Source organism: Mastigoproctus giganteus, chromosome 8 (assembly GCF_048544385.1).
Source record: "Mastigoproctus giganteus isolate SK-2022 chromosome 8, ASM4854438v1, whole genome shotgun sequence".
Classification (NCBI taxonomy): domain Eukaryota; kingdom Metazoa; phylum Arthropoda; class Arachnida; order Uropygi; family Thelyphonidae; genus Mastigoproctus; species Mastigoproctus giganteus.
The window spans coordinates 173,923,879-173,940,298 of record NC_143582.1 but is presented as its reverse complement, the minus strand read 5'-3'; the positions used below and the strand labels follow the sequence as shown (position 1 = coordinate 173,940,298).

General features: G+C 37.5%; 1 protein-coding gene across 1 annotated transcript in view; it reads left to right on the top strand.

Annotated features, from left to right (window-relative positions):
• MCTS1 (malignant T-cell-amplified sequence 1 homolog) overlaps positions 1 to 16,420 on the top strand; it is a 77,476-nt gene that overhangs the window by 9,122 nt on the left and 51,934 nt on the right. The window contains exon 2 of the mRNA XM_090379909.1: positions 13,325 to 13,477. Coding sequence (XP_090236035.1) covers positions 13,325 to 13,477 — 153 coding nt within the window. The remainder of the gene's footprint in view (positions 1 to 13,324; positions 13,478 to 16,420) is intronic.

Here is a 16,420-nt window from a genome sequence, read left to right as displayed (position 1 = left end):
AGAATATTTGCTGATGCTATCGAGGCAGTGTTAGGTGGGTCGGAAAACTGCTAGCTTGGGGGGAGACAAAGACCAATAGATTGACAGTAGCCACTGGCAGAGGTGAAAGAGATTCTTGCACTGCTTCTATTAGAATGAGCAGAAGCCTGAAAAACAAGATGCATGGTATTTCAGAGACTGCTGGGAGCCATTGTGGTACAAGTAAACACATGGGTTGTGTTAGGGTAGCTAAGAATAGAAACAGGTGCAGGTATACTTGCGTGTACACCAATGCTAGGAGTTTAGTAAATAAATTTGATGAATTTGAGGTATTGCTCAAAACATCGAAGGCAGATATTGTTGGGATATCAGAGACGTGGTGTCACACAGATATAAGGGATGCGGAACTGCAATTTGGGGAGTACAACGTCTACAGAAAGGATAGACAGGATAGGAAGGGGGGAGGTGTTATGCTATTAGTTAAGACACACATAAAAACCAAGGAAGTGAAGCCAGTCGACATCGCTGGACAGTGCAGTGTGGAGTCAGTTTGGTGTGACATAAACATTGGGAGATCAAAATTGAGAGTAGGAGTGTGCTATAGGCCTAATGACTCTGATGAGTATAATAAGGAACTGTACAGGGAAATAGAGTGGGCCAGTAAATCAGAGTGTCTTATAATGGGAGATTTTAATTTCCCAGATATTGACTGGAATTTGGGGGCTGGATACTCACACACTAGCAGGGCTTTTGTGGATTTATTGGATGATTGTTTTCTACATCAGCATGTTCGGGAGGCAACTAGAGGGAGTAATACTCTTGATTTGATTATCAGCAGTGATTCTTCATGCATTAAGAATCTGCAGATAAATGAACCACTAGGTGGCAGTGATCACAGTGTGCTGAAGTGGGATTTACTCAAAGAGGTAACTACCATTAGGGGTAAAGGGAAGGGTTATTGCTTCCGTAAAGGCGACTACGATGGACTGAGACAGTATTTAAATTCTGTACAGTGGGACCAACTGATGATGTTACCAACAGCAAATTCAAAATGGGAAGCATTCAAAGAACTTATCTTGGAAGCTACTAGGCTTTACATACCAACTAAGAAATATTGTTCAAGGTTTCGGCCAAAATGGATGTCAGATGAACTAATGAGGCATATGGCAGAGAAGAAAAATGCATGGGATACTTACAAATTAACACATGACACAGAAGCCTATGATAGATACAAGTTGATCTGTAACCAAGTTACAAAGGAGGTTAGGCAGGCGAAGGCAGATTACGAGAAATCCTTGGCAAGGGATGCAAAGAAAAACAGCAAAGAGTTCTTTACTTATGTAAACTCTAGAAGGAAAGGGATGAATCAGATTGGTCCACTTGATATTGATGGGTCAAGTGTTGATGATCCTGCTCAGGTGGCTAACAAACTAAATGAATATTTTGCATCGACATTCACACATGAGGAGTTATTCAGCGAGGGGAATGCCAGAGGCGTATTCATCTCTAGCAGTAAGTTACAGAATCTTGAAATAACTGGGAGTAAAGTGGAGGAGAAACTGTTGAAGATAAACACAAGAAAGGCACCCGGGGTGGATGGGATCTATCCAGTTATATTAAAGGAGGCAGCAAAGGAAGTAAGCAAACCCTTAGCCATAATTATGAGAGCTTCCTTGGACTCAGGGGAGGTACCCATAGACTGGAAATGTGCAAATGTGACCCCAATTCACAAAGGAGGATCAAAGGCTGACACAAGTAATTATAGACCTGTGAGCTTGACTTCTGTTCCAGGAAAATTAATGGAGGCACTGGTTAAAGACGCACTGCAGGATCATTTAGACAAGACTTCAGTTATAGCTCAGACACAGCATGGTTTTGTTAAGGGGAAGTCTTGCCTGACCAACTTGATTGGATACTATGATGCAGTCACAAAAGAACTGGATGCAGGGAATAACTTTGATATTATATACTTGGATCTTAGAAAGGCTTTTGATACTGTTGCACATGGAAGACTGCTACACAAATTGGAGCAATGTGACATTGGAGGCAAATTGCTGCTATGGATAAAGGGGTGGTTGAGGGGGAGAAGACAGAGAGTGGTAATCAATGGACACTGCTCATCGTGGACTGATGTTATTAGTGGAGTCCCTCAGGGCTCAGTGTTGGGTCCATTATTGTTTTCTGTATTTATAAATGATATTGATGATGGTATATCGGGATTAATGTCCAAGTTTGCAGAATTAATTTTCCTGGACGATACAAAGGTTGGCAGGGTTGTCAAGGACACTACTGACACTATGCTTCTGCAACAGGATCTGGAAAGGTTGAGCAGATGGGCTGAGAGGTGGCAAGTGAAGTTTAACATTGACAAATGTAAAGTACTACACATGGGAAACAGCAACCCCAGAGCAACGTATCAACTCTATGGTACAACACTGACAGTGGTAGAGAATGAAAGGGACTTAGGAGTGGTTGTGCAGGCAGATATGAAGTTCTCTGAGCAGTGCAGACGGGCTGCAAGAGTAGCTCATGGAGTATTGTCAATGATATACAGGAATTTTTCCAGCAGGGATAAGGAGGTGATTATTCCATTGTATAAGGCGATGGTCAGGCCACACCTAGAGTACTGTATACAGGTCTGGAGGCCTCATTTCAAGAAGGATGTAGAGCTGCTGGAACGAGTACAGAGAAGGGCAACAAGATTAGTGAATGGAACAAAGGGGTGCTCTTACGAAGAAAGGCTTAAGTTTTGCAAATTACAGTGTCTGAAGACTAGGCACCAGCGAGGTGATCTGATAGAGGTGTATAAAGCCTTGAATGGTTTAAGCATGCTCAATGCTGATGGGATTCTTCCTCTAGCTCAGAATAATCACCTGAGAGGGCATAAATTCAAATTGAGGAAAGACAGATGTAGGATAGACGTGCGGAAATTTGCCTTTAGCCAGCGGGTGGTTGGTTGGTGGAACAGACTTCCATCCCTTGTGGTGGAGGTTGATAGCCTAAATAAGTTTAAGGCTCAGCTGGACAGGTATTTTGAACGAACAGAGGGGTGAAGTGGAAGTGGTTTTTTTTTTTTTGGCTGATGCTGCATAAGCTTGCTTTCTTGCATCAAATGCCTCTACTAATGCTAATGCTAATTGTCCGTTGTCAGTGGCAACGGTGTTCACCGTTGCCACTGACAAATCTGAATTCTCCGCAGTACTTGTTAACATTGGCCTTTTTCGTACATCCTTATTATTTTAATTTTTTGATTCAACTTGATCGCTTTCCTTTTCTTGATAGGTTTACTAATACCGCTGTCACTTATTCTCTTAGTCGACACCATGATAACAGTCAAGATTAAATTTTCTGAAAATAACTTCGCAGGGTTAAGGCAAAAACTTACTATTATCACCCCATGCGAGCTCACATTTTACTAAAGCACATTTCTGGAGGTCACTACCATCCAAAGGCTATCCTGGAATGGATACCTCCTGGAAAGAGAAGAGGAAGACCTAGGAGGACATGGCTGGATGGTGTACAGGAGTGCATGACAACCCGAGGTTTACCAACTAAGACACCTTGAACCACACTTTATGGTGGGAAAAAATTCCTACCAAAAAATAACTTGTAGGCTGAGGAAATCCATTGTAAATGGAAACACTCCTCTTGAAGAAAAAGACTACCATAAAACAATAAAAACAATTTGCACTTTCCGGGTTACAGGGCTTTTCTGTTACTGCAATTCATTATAAATGGGTAGTAAAGTCGACTTTATTGTATTTGCGATAATACTGATAGCTGGAATTCTGTGGGTTTTTAAGTTATAGTATTATAGTGAAATGTGTGTCCCCTTCACTGAAATCTTTAGTCATATAAAAAAAATATGTAAATAATGTAAGTCGGGGGCTTACTGTATCGAAAAATGTTCAGCAACCTACATAAAAAGTATGGCGATAGATAAAAAAAAAAACCAAAAAAACTTACCAAGTACTACTCGCGTGTCCGATATGATGCTTCCCTTTATTTTTTAGTTCTTTACATTATTATTATTATTGGCCATATGGTGCAAGGAAGCCTCAGGCTTGTGCTGCACCAGCCAAAAAAAAAAAAAAAATTCCCAAGTTACCCTTGTGGCACGTATGGTTTGATCACCAGCATTATAATGGTTCATTAGAGATTTAACAGATGTACCGTTTTCAAACTTTTGAATAATTTCAAGTTTTTGTTTAATTGAAAGAACAACTCTTGCATTTGCCCATCATTTTCGCTATTTCTGAACAAAAGAAAAAAGATAAAATAAAATAATAAAAATTCCGATATCCCTGACATAAATAATGAAACAAAATTTGTCTTTTGTTGTGCTAATTGAACACAATAATTGACGCGACGCACTAAATCAAACTAAACATTTGATCTCTCTCTCTTTCTCTTTTTTTTTTTTTTTTTTCCGTGGCGGATGTGAAGACAGCGGGGATTGCAAGATAATAGATACACTAATCTCCCAATGACTATAACGCCACTTCTTGTCACTTATGACTTGCAAAACATCTGTTTATATCTATTCTAGTTATTACTTGAATTTTATGATTTCTGGTTGGTTTTTTTTTTTTTTTTTTTTTTTTAATTTGTAGTCTTGAAGTGTCCCGGTAAATCAAGAGTCTGCTGTACATCCTAAAATGATACTTCCAGACATATATGTGGTGCCTCCTTAGCCAGGTGGGCAGCAGCAGCAGCAGCAGTGCGTAGCACACGCTTCTTGATTCGACCGGGGTCCAAGCCTGTGACCACCAAATACAGAGGATGCGGAGAGGTCAGAGAATGACCACCGCATATCCCCGGAGCAATATGGCCTTAGTTGCTAATGCTCTTAAAAACCAAAACAACAACAACAATCCAAGATATGGCTTTATGATTGTCTTATGTAGTGGATTGATTATCCTTGCTAACAAAATTCCTGTATTTCATTGGCAAAACCCCCTTAGCTGTCCTGCTAGTCTTTCTCCACTGCTCATACAACTTCATATCTAACTGCACAATTACCTCCATGTCTTTTTCATTCTCCACTAGTGTGAGCGTAGTATCACACAATTGGTATGTTATTCTGGAATTGCTGGTACATACATGCAGTACCTTCTATTTTCAAGCCAAACTTCAATTGCCACTTCTCAGTCTATCTGCCTAATTTTTATAGGTCTTGTTGTAGTATTATCTAGATCTTGTTACAGTTGCCCTGATTACTGTCATAAACATCCCGCTAACCTTTGTCATCAGCAAATTTTGACATTAAGCCCCTGATAAGCCTTCATCAGTATCATTAGTAAATACTGAAAACAACAATAGGCCCAACAGAGAACCCTGGGTCACTTCACTAATAGTAATCCAAGAAGAGCAATGCCCACTCTTCTTGTCTTCTCCCACCCAACCAAACGTTTATCCCTAATGGTAAGTTGCTCCTAATGCCAAACTGCTCCAATTTATATAGCAGACTTTCATGTGGAATGGTATCAAAATATTTTCTGAAATCTAAGTTTATGATGTCAGAATTACTTTTGCATCCAGTTACTTGTTATTGCATTACAGTATCCAATTAGATTGGTCAGAAAAAGCTGCCCCTAAAAAAATACATGCTGTGACTACCATATAACTGTATTCCTCTCTATAGATGGTCCTGCACTACTTCTAATCACTCCGTTATTTTTTCCAGGAAAAGAAGTCAGAGTTATAATAATTATATCTAATTACTCACTTCACCTTTTGATTCCCATATGTGGATTGGGGAGACATTTGCCCTTCTCTAGTCTATAGGGACTACCCCTGAATTCAAGGATGCTCTCATAATTATGGCTGTGTGTGTTTGCTTACTTCTTTTGCTATTTCTTTTAAAATAATTGAATAGATCCCATCAGCTCCAATTTCCTTACTTTTAGCCTCAACAATTTCTCTTCCACTTTCTTTTCAGTTACCAAAAAAAAAAAAAATCATAGTTTACATTTATAACTCTGTATTTTTGCTATTCCCATCCCTAAAAACGTCTTCATAGGTCAATGTAGGTGCAAAATATTTATTGTTTGTCAGTCTTACATGATTATCAATAGTTAATGAATAACCTTGTATCAGCTCACTAGTGATTTTTTTTTTGTCTGGCTAAATTGGTCAATTTTCTGACCAATGAGGAGAAGAAATCTCATTTGATTCTTATTAGTAGAGGCATATGATGCAAGGAAGAATGCTTATACCATCAGCCAAAAAAAAAAAAAAAAAAAAAAACTACACTTCCCACTTCACCCATCCATTGACTCCAAAAGTTTGTCCAGTACTTCTTGAATTTATTTAAGATGTCAACTTCCAAATGACAGTTGAAGTTTGTTCCAAAAATCAACTCACATCCATAGCAGCATAGTGAGAATGATATACTCTGCCTTGTCTGGAGAGTTTTATATTTGATTACTGTCAATAACTAATGATTACAAGAATTTCTAAAGTCCTCTTTCCATTGAGGCTGTAGTTAACTAATTTTCAGCAGGTTTCCCCATGAGTTATTCTGGATTTTTCAGCCCTTTGCAACCCGAAAACCGGATCTCTCTCTCACACACAACTACAGACAAAATGCTCATACAGATCATTTAATTTTTTTTTATTAATTGTCATCATTTATCTATTTCAGAGCCAGTAAAGTCTCCCAATACAGATGCATTTATTTAAGCTATCAATTTCCATAATGACAGATGGAAGTTTGTTCCAGCAATCAACCCCCATTGACTAAAGGCAACTTTCTACGCATCAATTGTACTGTCTTTCCTCAATTTGAATTTATGCCCCCTCAGGTGTGTAATCTAAAGGAAAGAATCCTATCAGCATTGAGCTTGCTCAAACCATTCAAGGCCTTATACACCTCAATCAGATCACCTTGCAGGTGCCTAGTCACTGCAATTTGCAGAATTTAAGCCTTTCTTGGTAAGAGCAACCCCTTGTTTCCCTCACCAATCTCGTTTCCCTTCTCTGTACTCATTTCAGCAGCTCTACATCCTTCTTAAAGTGAGGCCTCCAGACCTGGATGCAGTACTCAATGTACGGCCTTTGTGTTTTTCAAATGTGTTTTTCATTCTCCACTATCCTGAGTGTAGTACTGCACAGTTGGAAAATTAATCTGGGGTTACTGCTACCTATATGCAATACCTTACACTTGTCAATGTTAAGCTTCAGTTGCTATCTCTCAACACATCTGAGCCGACCGGGCTAGCCGAGTGGGTAAAGTACCTGCCCGGCAACCCAAAGGTCGCGGGTTCGATTCCCGCCTCGGGCTTGGATCAAAGTACTGCAAAAACCTTGGGAGGTGCAATATGGCCACAGAAGCCGATGCGCCAATAACTACCAAATCAAAAAAAAAAAAAAAAAAAATCAACACATCTGCCCAACCTTTCTAAATCCTGTTGCAGTAGTATACTGTCATTAGCAACCCTGCCAACCTTCGCATAGTCTGCAAACATGGATGTTAAGCCTGATATATCTTCATCAATATCATTGATAAATATAGAAAACAACAATGGCCCCAACACCAAACCCTGAGGGACACCACCAATAACATAAGTTCATAAAGAGCATTGTCCATTGATTATCATTCTGTCTTCTTCCACTCAACATCCCTTTATCCATAGCAGCAACTTGCCCTTAATGGAATACTTCTTCAATTTGTATAGTAATCTTCCGTGTGCAACAGTATCAAAAAACTGTCCTGAAATCCAAGTGTATGCTATCAAAATTATTTTTTGCATCCAGTTCCTTTGTGACCACATCATAGGATCCAATCAAATTGGTCAGACAAGATTTCCCCTTAACAAACCCATGCTGTGTCTGAACTATAACTGAAGTCTTGTCTAGATGATCCTGCAGTGCTTCTTTGACCAGCCATTAATTTCCCCATAACAGAAGTTAAACTAAATGGTAATTACCCATGTGACCCTTAGATCCCCTTTATGAATTGGGGTCACATTTGCACATCTCCAGTACATGGGGACCTTCCCTGAGTCCAGTTAAGCTCTCATAATTTATGGGTAAGAGCTTTCTTACTTACTTTTGCCACCTCTTTTAATTTAACTGGATAAATCCCAACTGCCCCAGGTGCTTTTCTTATGATTAATTTCAACAATTTCTCCTCCACTTTTTTTCAATTATTAAAAAATCATTTAGCTCACTGCCAGAGTTTAATACACCTCTGGCATTCCCCTCTCTGTATGAATGTAGAATGAACCAACTTCTCATGTATGAATGTAGATGCAAAACACTCATTCAGTTTGTTAGCTACCTGAGCAGGATCATCAACAGTTGAACTATCAATATCCAGTGGATCAATCTGATTCATCCCCTTCCTTCTAGAATAAGTAAAGAACTCTTTACATCCTTAGCCAAAGATTTTTTGTAATCTGCCTTTGCCTGCCTAACCACCTCCTTTGTGACATGATTACTAACCAGCATATATCTAGTATAGGATTCTGTGTCACCTGATAATTTATATGTATCCAATGCATTTTTCTTCTCTGCCACATGTCTCATTAGTTCATCTGACATCCAATAGGCCTAAACCTTGAACAATATTTCTTAGTTGGTGTGAAGAGATTAGTAGCTTCCAAGATAAATTCTTTGAATGCTTCCCATTTAGAATCTGCTGTTGGTAATATCATTTGGTCCCACTGTATAGAATTTAAAAACTGTCTGCGACCACTGTAGTTACCTTTACAAAAGCAAAAATTCTTCCCTTTATCACAGATGGTAGTTGCATCTTTAAGTTAATCCCACATAAGTATACTGTGATCACTGCCACCTAGTGGTTCCTTTATCTGCAGATTCTTAATGCATGAATAATCACTGCTAGTAACACTGACCAACAAATTTTGGGTCATATCTTGTTACCATCATGAGAGTAAGTTTACTTTATAGATTTTGGGGTGCTAAATGCGGAATTAGTGCTTAAAATGGCAGATTGGCTCTTGTTTTTGAAAAAAAGTTTTTTTTTTTTTTTTTAATTTTTATGGCAGAAAGATATAGCTGTGAACGTACCTTTATCAGACGCGGGAACTTTTTGCTTGTATTCACCATTCAACAATAATTGGCTAACATGGCGGCACTCCATTTGCTTTTGTATCTTTGTTCTATCGCTGTGATATGTTGATGGAAGTGCCTGCCATGTTCGACTGTGACGGCCCCCACAGTTTGGCGGGAAGAAATCCAGGTGTGAGTGCAAGAAATGCATCTTCAATAACATGTTGCATCCCAGTTTTTCATAAGAAGTAATGAGATCTTCCACAAGCTGCCTGTAGTTGCCAGCTTTAACATTTTCTAGAAACCAGCTCTACATTCAAAACATTTGAAAGGCTTTCCATACTGATTTCTTGCTATCACTAAGGCCAAGTCCAAACTGTTTGTTTTTGAAAAGTTGCCTTATTTGTGGACCAATGAAAATGACTGTCTTAATTTTTTCTGTACCAAGTCTTGGGAATTTCTTTTGCAAGTATGTGACTGCAGGACCACTTCCAAAGCCTTTATAAAATATTTCATGAGCCCCAGTTTGATGTGGAGTGCTGGAAGCAAAATTTCATTTGGGTCTACCAGAGGTTCAAATGTTGCATTCTTCATTTCAGATGTTAATGATTTTTGTTGAGGCCAACTCGTGTTCTCGTAGTGCATATCACTGGCACGACTATCCTACTCGCAGAGAAAGCAACAATACTTAGTGTAACCAGTTTATAGTCCTAATAAAATGCCAATTACCTTTTAAATCACCATATATCTGCCACTAGTACTTCTGATGATGTACACCTAAGAGGATGTTCTCCAAGTTTGTGTATCTTTCTTTTTTGTGGACAGCATACGCAAGAGGTATTGAATCAGCATATTTCCATTGTGTAAAAACACAGTCTTAAGGCTAACCTTAGAAGCATCTATAAATAGTCGCCATTCTTCGGGAATGCCCCTCATGTTCATTGCTGCCATTAGACCATCAACATCCTTACAAACAGTGAGTTCACCACCTGTTTGATAAAATTTATCATAGTCTTTATTTTGAGTATGAAATGTTGTCACTTTCACTTTTACAGAATGAGCTAGAAGATTCCACTGCTGTAGCCTTGAGGCCAAAAGCTCTGCCTTATTCTTCGGCAGTTCAAGATCCCCGATGAGGTCATCAAGCTCGCTTTCTGTGATCTTATGTGCAGAAGGATAAAGGTTTGGACAAAATGGTGGATCCCTTGATGTAGATGGCTGCTGTACATCTTCATGTATAGCAATTTGACATTCATCAGTGCCTTCATCAGAGTGTACAGAAAAACAGTCGGGTGGTTCAGGAATAGGTAGTATTTCACTGTGAGGCATGGGATGAATTGCAGATGGTATATTTAGGTATGTCACTGTCCCCTTTTTCTTCATTGTCATCCCTTTTCTAATAGGCAGCACCATACAGAAGTATCAGTCTGTGACGTGATTTGTTAGCTCCCTCCATATCATGGACACTGCAAAAGGCATAAAACGTCCCTTTTGATTCACCCATGCATTGAGTTTTGATGAACAGGTAGTGCAGCATATGTGTGGAGCACAGTTCTTGTCCTGGTCACCTACTTTACACCCAAAGTACAAGAAATATGCCTTTTTTATGGCTCGAGTTAAGGGATGCTTTCTTGAAGCTAATGTGACTTAACCTACGTAACAGAAGTCATCCAGACTATTCACACAATTATGGGGCATATTAATCTTACATGACACAAATACTGTGCAAAAAGTAGGAATCTTACAGAGAACAATCGTTAATTAAGAACAAATCACCCATTACCTAACTGTATTCGAGGATTACTGCAACAGAGTTGAAGATGCATTTGAGGTGACAATAACTTATAACGTGATGCAGAGCGAGGCAACAGTTGCTGATCATGTGATAAGAGCGTGGTGGTACTGAAACTGCAGTGTTGCAATGCATTTTGCTGAGAACCGTAGTTGATAATGTAGAGTAACTTGCTAATATGAGACTCCAACTGTAATTCAAAAAAAAGAGCCAATCAACAAATTTTAATGCAATTTTCATGTTCAGCAGCATAAAATTAGTCAAGATTGGGTATTTTCGTTTTCGTAACATTTTACATGTTGACCAGTGTAATCAGATCAAGCGTATTACTCTCTCTGATTTAGTCTCATGAATATGCTGCTGTAGAAATCAATCATCCAGTAAATCCACAAAAGTCTTGCTAGTGTGCGAGTGACCAACCACAAGTTCCAGTCAATATCTGGAAAGTTAAAATCCCCTATTATAAGACATTCTGATTTACTGGTTGTAAATCAGAGTTCCCTGTATAGTTGTTCATTGTACTTATCAGAGTCATTAGGCTTATAACACACACCTACTCTCCTTTTTGCTTTCCCAGTGCAAACTGACTCAACATTGCACTGTCCTCCATTGTTAACTGGATGCACTGCCTTAGATTTTGTGTTTCTTAACTAACAGCATAGTCCCTCCTCCCTTGCTATCCTTTCTATAAATACAGAAAGTACATATTGTACTCCCTAAATTCCAATTCCTCATTCCTTATATCTGTGTGGTACCACATCTCTGATATCCCAACAATATCCGCCTTTGAATGACCAGCACTTCAAATTCATCAAATTTATTTACTATACTCCTAGCATTGGTGTACATGCACTTGTTCTTACTCTTAAGTTACCCTAACATAGCCCATGTATTTACTTGTTCCCTGATGACTCCCAGCAGTTCTTGAAATCCTCACCAACTTGCTTTCCAAGCTGTTAAAGCTTTTGGTACAGCTTTAACCAAACCATTTATCCAAACTAGAAGAAACCTATCTTTTCAATATTTGTGTAAGAAATTGTACAACACTATCAAATTGATCTTGAGCTCTGGAGGATATTCCATTAATTACAAATACTTGATATGTACCATATATATGTAAGCACTGCTTTGCTGCTTGTTTAAAAAAAGAAGTTGGAGAGGGGGGAAAGCAATGTCCTAAAAAAAAAAAAAAGAGAATATAAAGGGGTTTACAAATGCATATTAAACAAAATACAGTATACAGTGATAAACATTTTAATGCATGACTTAATAGTAACCATTTTATGACATTTATATATATATTCTGGAATCATAAATGTCACATATTTAGAGTTGTAAGCTCAGAATATATGTAAATGTCATAAAACGGTTGGGCATATATTTGATATTTAGTGCAGACATTGGGGAAGTCCCATCTTGTCACATGTCAAGCAGAGTATAAAATATTTGGCAGTGGTGACACCCTGAATAGCAGCTGTGGGTATTAAGAAAGAGTCACAGTAAGGAGGTTCAGAAGGAGTGTAAGGACATAGATGGTAAAATACTTCAGAATGGTTTGTTTAGTATAAAGGGATAAGTCATATTTCTTATTCCAATATGCAAGACAGATCTCAACTTTTGGTTTTGTTCAAGGTGTACATTTGAAAGAGCTGTAAGAGTAGCTAAAAGTAGTATGCAGTAGGACAATTTGTTTAAAAGATGAAGGTGGGCAACTTTTTTCGTCAGCGGGCCGAATGAAATTGTTGTATCATGATGCGGGCCGAATGAAATTTTCGCATCATGATGCGGGCCGGAATAGATTGAATGATTTAATAAAAAAAATCAGAACCTAAAAAATGTTATATTACTTGAATTACCAAATTATTAATGTATTTTTAAAAAAAATATCTGAATGTCCAATTATCATTGAAAATGCGGCATTCGGCATCAATTTTTCTTTTTTTTTAATTGGCTTATTTTATGGGCTATAAATTATATTAAATTAAAAATTGTAATAATTAGAAAAGGCATAAAACATAAAATATCTCGCACCAATATTATTTTTTTCAATAAGAAGTCAAACCCAAAGGAACTTTGTTCGATCGATGCTACAATAATAATTAGGACTTAACTCTTTGACGCTGCGTAGAATCACTTGGTTACTGTTGTACTGGCCGCGATTCCCGATTGAACTGAATTAAGCCGAACGTTTACGGCGAGTGTAGTCAGGTATGGATTTTCTATATTTATGCATTTACCGAGGGGGCCGGATTCAACATCGTTGCGGGCCGGCTGTTGCCCACCCCCTGCTCTAGATGATAGCACTAAGACCATGTTTAGAGAGATTTGTCTGTTTTTTTTTTCCCAAGGTATAAGGAATGGGAATGTTTCTTTAACTCTACATATTTATTTAGTTCTTTGTTATTGGGATAATAATTTAACTAATCAGTCTTCACTTTAGTGGTAATAGGATATTTCTATTGGGAAACAAAAAAATGTGAGGATTTTCTTTTTTGGTTTTGTATATTTGTTAATTATTATATTTCATAATTTCAGATTTGATGAGAAAGAACATGTGTCTGGTGTGACACAGTTGAAATCATCTGTTCAGAAAGTAATCAAAGCCAAGCTTGTAGAGCAGTTTCCTTATTTAGAAGATTATATTTCACAAATTTTGCCAAAAAAAGAGTCATTAAGAGTTGTTAAGTGGTGAGTAACATGAAAATAATTTGAATATAATAAATTGTATAACATATGCATACCTGCCAGCTCCTATGATTTAGAAGCTTTCTGATAAACTGGTATGCCTTTCAGTTTTCTGATAAGTTTAGTTTTCTTCCAGTTTTTAGTAAAGTTCGTTATTTTTCAAATATTGTTATGTAATTTTTTGATTCATATTCACTTAGAAGTTTGGATCTGTTCATGCTGGTATACTTATGTTTTTACAGCATTAGATGAAAAAATATATCCAGAACTGGTTAGGTGTCTTAGCATATATGGATAAAGCTCCTGTTATCTTCATGTCTTTCTGTCTATTCATCTGCAAGTAATAACTCCAAATAGATGGAATTTTATATATTTACTCTTTAAGAAAAATTTGTCAAGCCATCCTAAATTTCATTAATATCAGACAAATTAGAAATTTTACAATTATTATTTCGGCTAAGGTCCATTATTTGGGTACCACTTGTCTCCGCATAGTGGGTGTGGTCATAGAATGGAGTGATTGTACGGTCGAGTTCTGTGGTTGTGTGATTATTGTGAAGGCGTTTTCTTTCTGATTGTTGTGTCATCGAGGAGGGGGGGTGTATGCTTAGTTTAGGTAGGGTGTTCATCTCCCCCATCCTGCTGTTTTAAAATCTGAAAAAGAGTCCCAATTTAAAAACAGCTGTAAGTGGGGAGAAAAACACCCTGGGCACATCAACCTAGGAGGACAGTGGGGGGATAGCAGTGAGTGGCACCTGCCAACCACTGCTTTGTTCCTGTCCGGTTGTTGAAATACGGACTAGTATCCAAGATATGGAGTTTTACCATTATTTCTTTGTCCATCCTTTCTTGTGTGATGACTCGATTTGCAGCGGATGGATTTTGATGAAATTTTATATTTAGTTCTTTTAGAGGGATTTGTGAAGCAATCCAAAATTTTATTAAAATCAAACCAGTATAAATCTAGCAATTAGCATTTCTTTGATCATCCACCTGTATGTAATTATTCAACTCTCAGTGGATCAATTTTCGTGAAATTTTATATCTGGCTCTTTTAGAACACTTTTTCAAGCCATCTGAAATTTCATTAAAATTATGCCAATACAAATCCAGCAATTATTTCTTTTTGTGTACACATCATATTAGCAATTCATATACCATATATTTTAACTGAAGCTTTGGATATGTTTGTTGCCCTGCACTGATTGGGGGAATTAATGGGTAATGTGGCATGTACAGGATGAAATGCCCTTGACTTATGCATAAAAATTCATTTTTTGTTCTATTTTTGTTATAAATCATGAATTATTACTGTTTGCTAATATGCCCAAAATTTTATTATGTGTTTTGAAAGTCAAATATTTACATATTTGACATTGATAATAAAAATTTAACTTTTAATATCTTAATTTTAATGCATGTTATTTTTATTATTATTTTTTTTTTTTTGTAGGTAGCATTGATGACTTGTGGTGTTTAGTAGAACATTGTTACTAGTTATCAGGTGGTTCATTGTGTATTGCAGTTATTTGTTTCTAAATGAAGGTTGCATTAGTTAATAAACAAAGGAAAACATTTCATGGCATGTAATTAATTTAAATTTATTAAATTTTAAAATTTCAACAGTCACAAGTAGACACTAAACAAAATCATATGTTTTAATCTGTTCTTCAAACTCTTCAACTGTGATAAAAAAAAAATAATTTTATTATTATTTTTTTCCTACCACAATTGAAGGTCTTGAAGATCGATTTTGTTTAAAGTCTATTTGTGATTTTGTTTAAATATATGATTTTGTTTAAAGTCTATTTGTGACTATTTAGGTTTCAGAATTTTAAGTTTTCATTGTTGCTGGTTATCAGTAACAATGAAATTTCTGTCTGCAGTACCAGGGTATCTGCCCATCCACTGATAAAAAGCCAACTGTGGGCACCACCACCCAGACCTAGCTTGGAAGCTAGGTCTGGGTGATGGTGCCCACAGAGAATAAGTAACAATAGTGTTCTCTATTAGTGAAGTGTTACTTATTCAAGGTAGTTCAATTCATACCCCAGGAGCTCACATCTGGTGAGTATGGGCTTGGCACACCCAGGGTCCTGAGCTGGATATCATCATTCTTCTCTTTCTTGGTGATTTCCTTCTCTCTCTCTCTCTCTCTCTCTAACTCAGAATTTTTTTTTTGTCTGGTGCAGCAAAAGCCTCAGGCTTCCGTGCACTATATGGCTGATAATGATCAACTCATTGGGAAGGATGAGCACAATATGAGATACAGATTAAATGATGCCTTTCACACTACTACTATAGTTTTTCTTTAAGAGTTTTCTATGGTGTATCTACACCGATATATAGATATAGAATTTTAAACTCTTAAAATGTTATTCCTAGTCACATTTAGTTTTATTTAAATATTATCACATAAACTTTTTGGTATCTCTCATATTGTGTGATTAACTTCACAACTGGATTGTCATGGCTGCAATACCAGTGTACCTGCCCACCCACCGATGAAAAGCCAGCTAGCTTTGAAGCAGTGCCATCTGGGTGGTGGTGCCCACTGAGAATAAGTAACAATAGTGTTCTCTATTAGTGAAGCGTTACTTATTCGAGGTAGTTCAATTCATACCCCAGGGGCTCACATCTGGTGAGTATGGGCTTGGCACACCCAGGGTCCTGAGCTGGATATCATCATTCTTCTCTTTCTTGGTGATTTCCTTCTCTTTCTCTCTCACTCAGGGTAACTCAGAATTTTTTTTTTTTTTTTTTTGCCTGGTGCAGCAAAAGCCTCAGGCTTCCATGCACTATATGGCTGATAATGATCAACTCATTGTGAAGGATGAGCACAATATGAGATACAGATGCCTTTTACACTACTACTGTAGTTTTTCTTTAAGAGTTTCTATGGTGTATCTACACCGATATATAGAATTTTAAACTCTTAAAATGTCA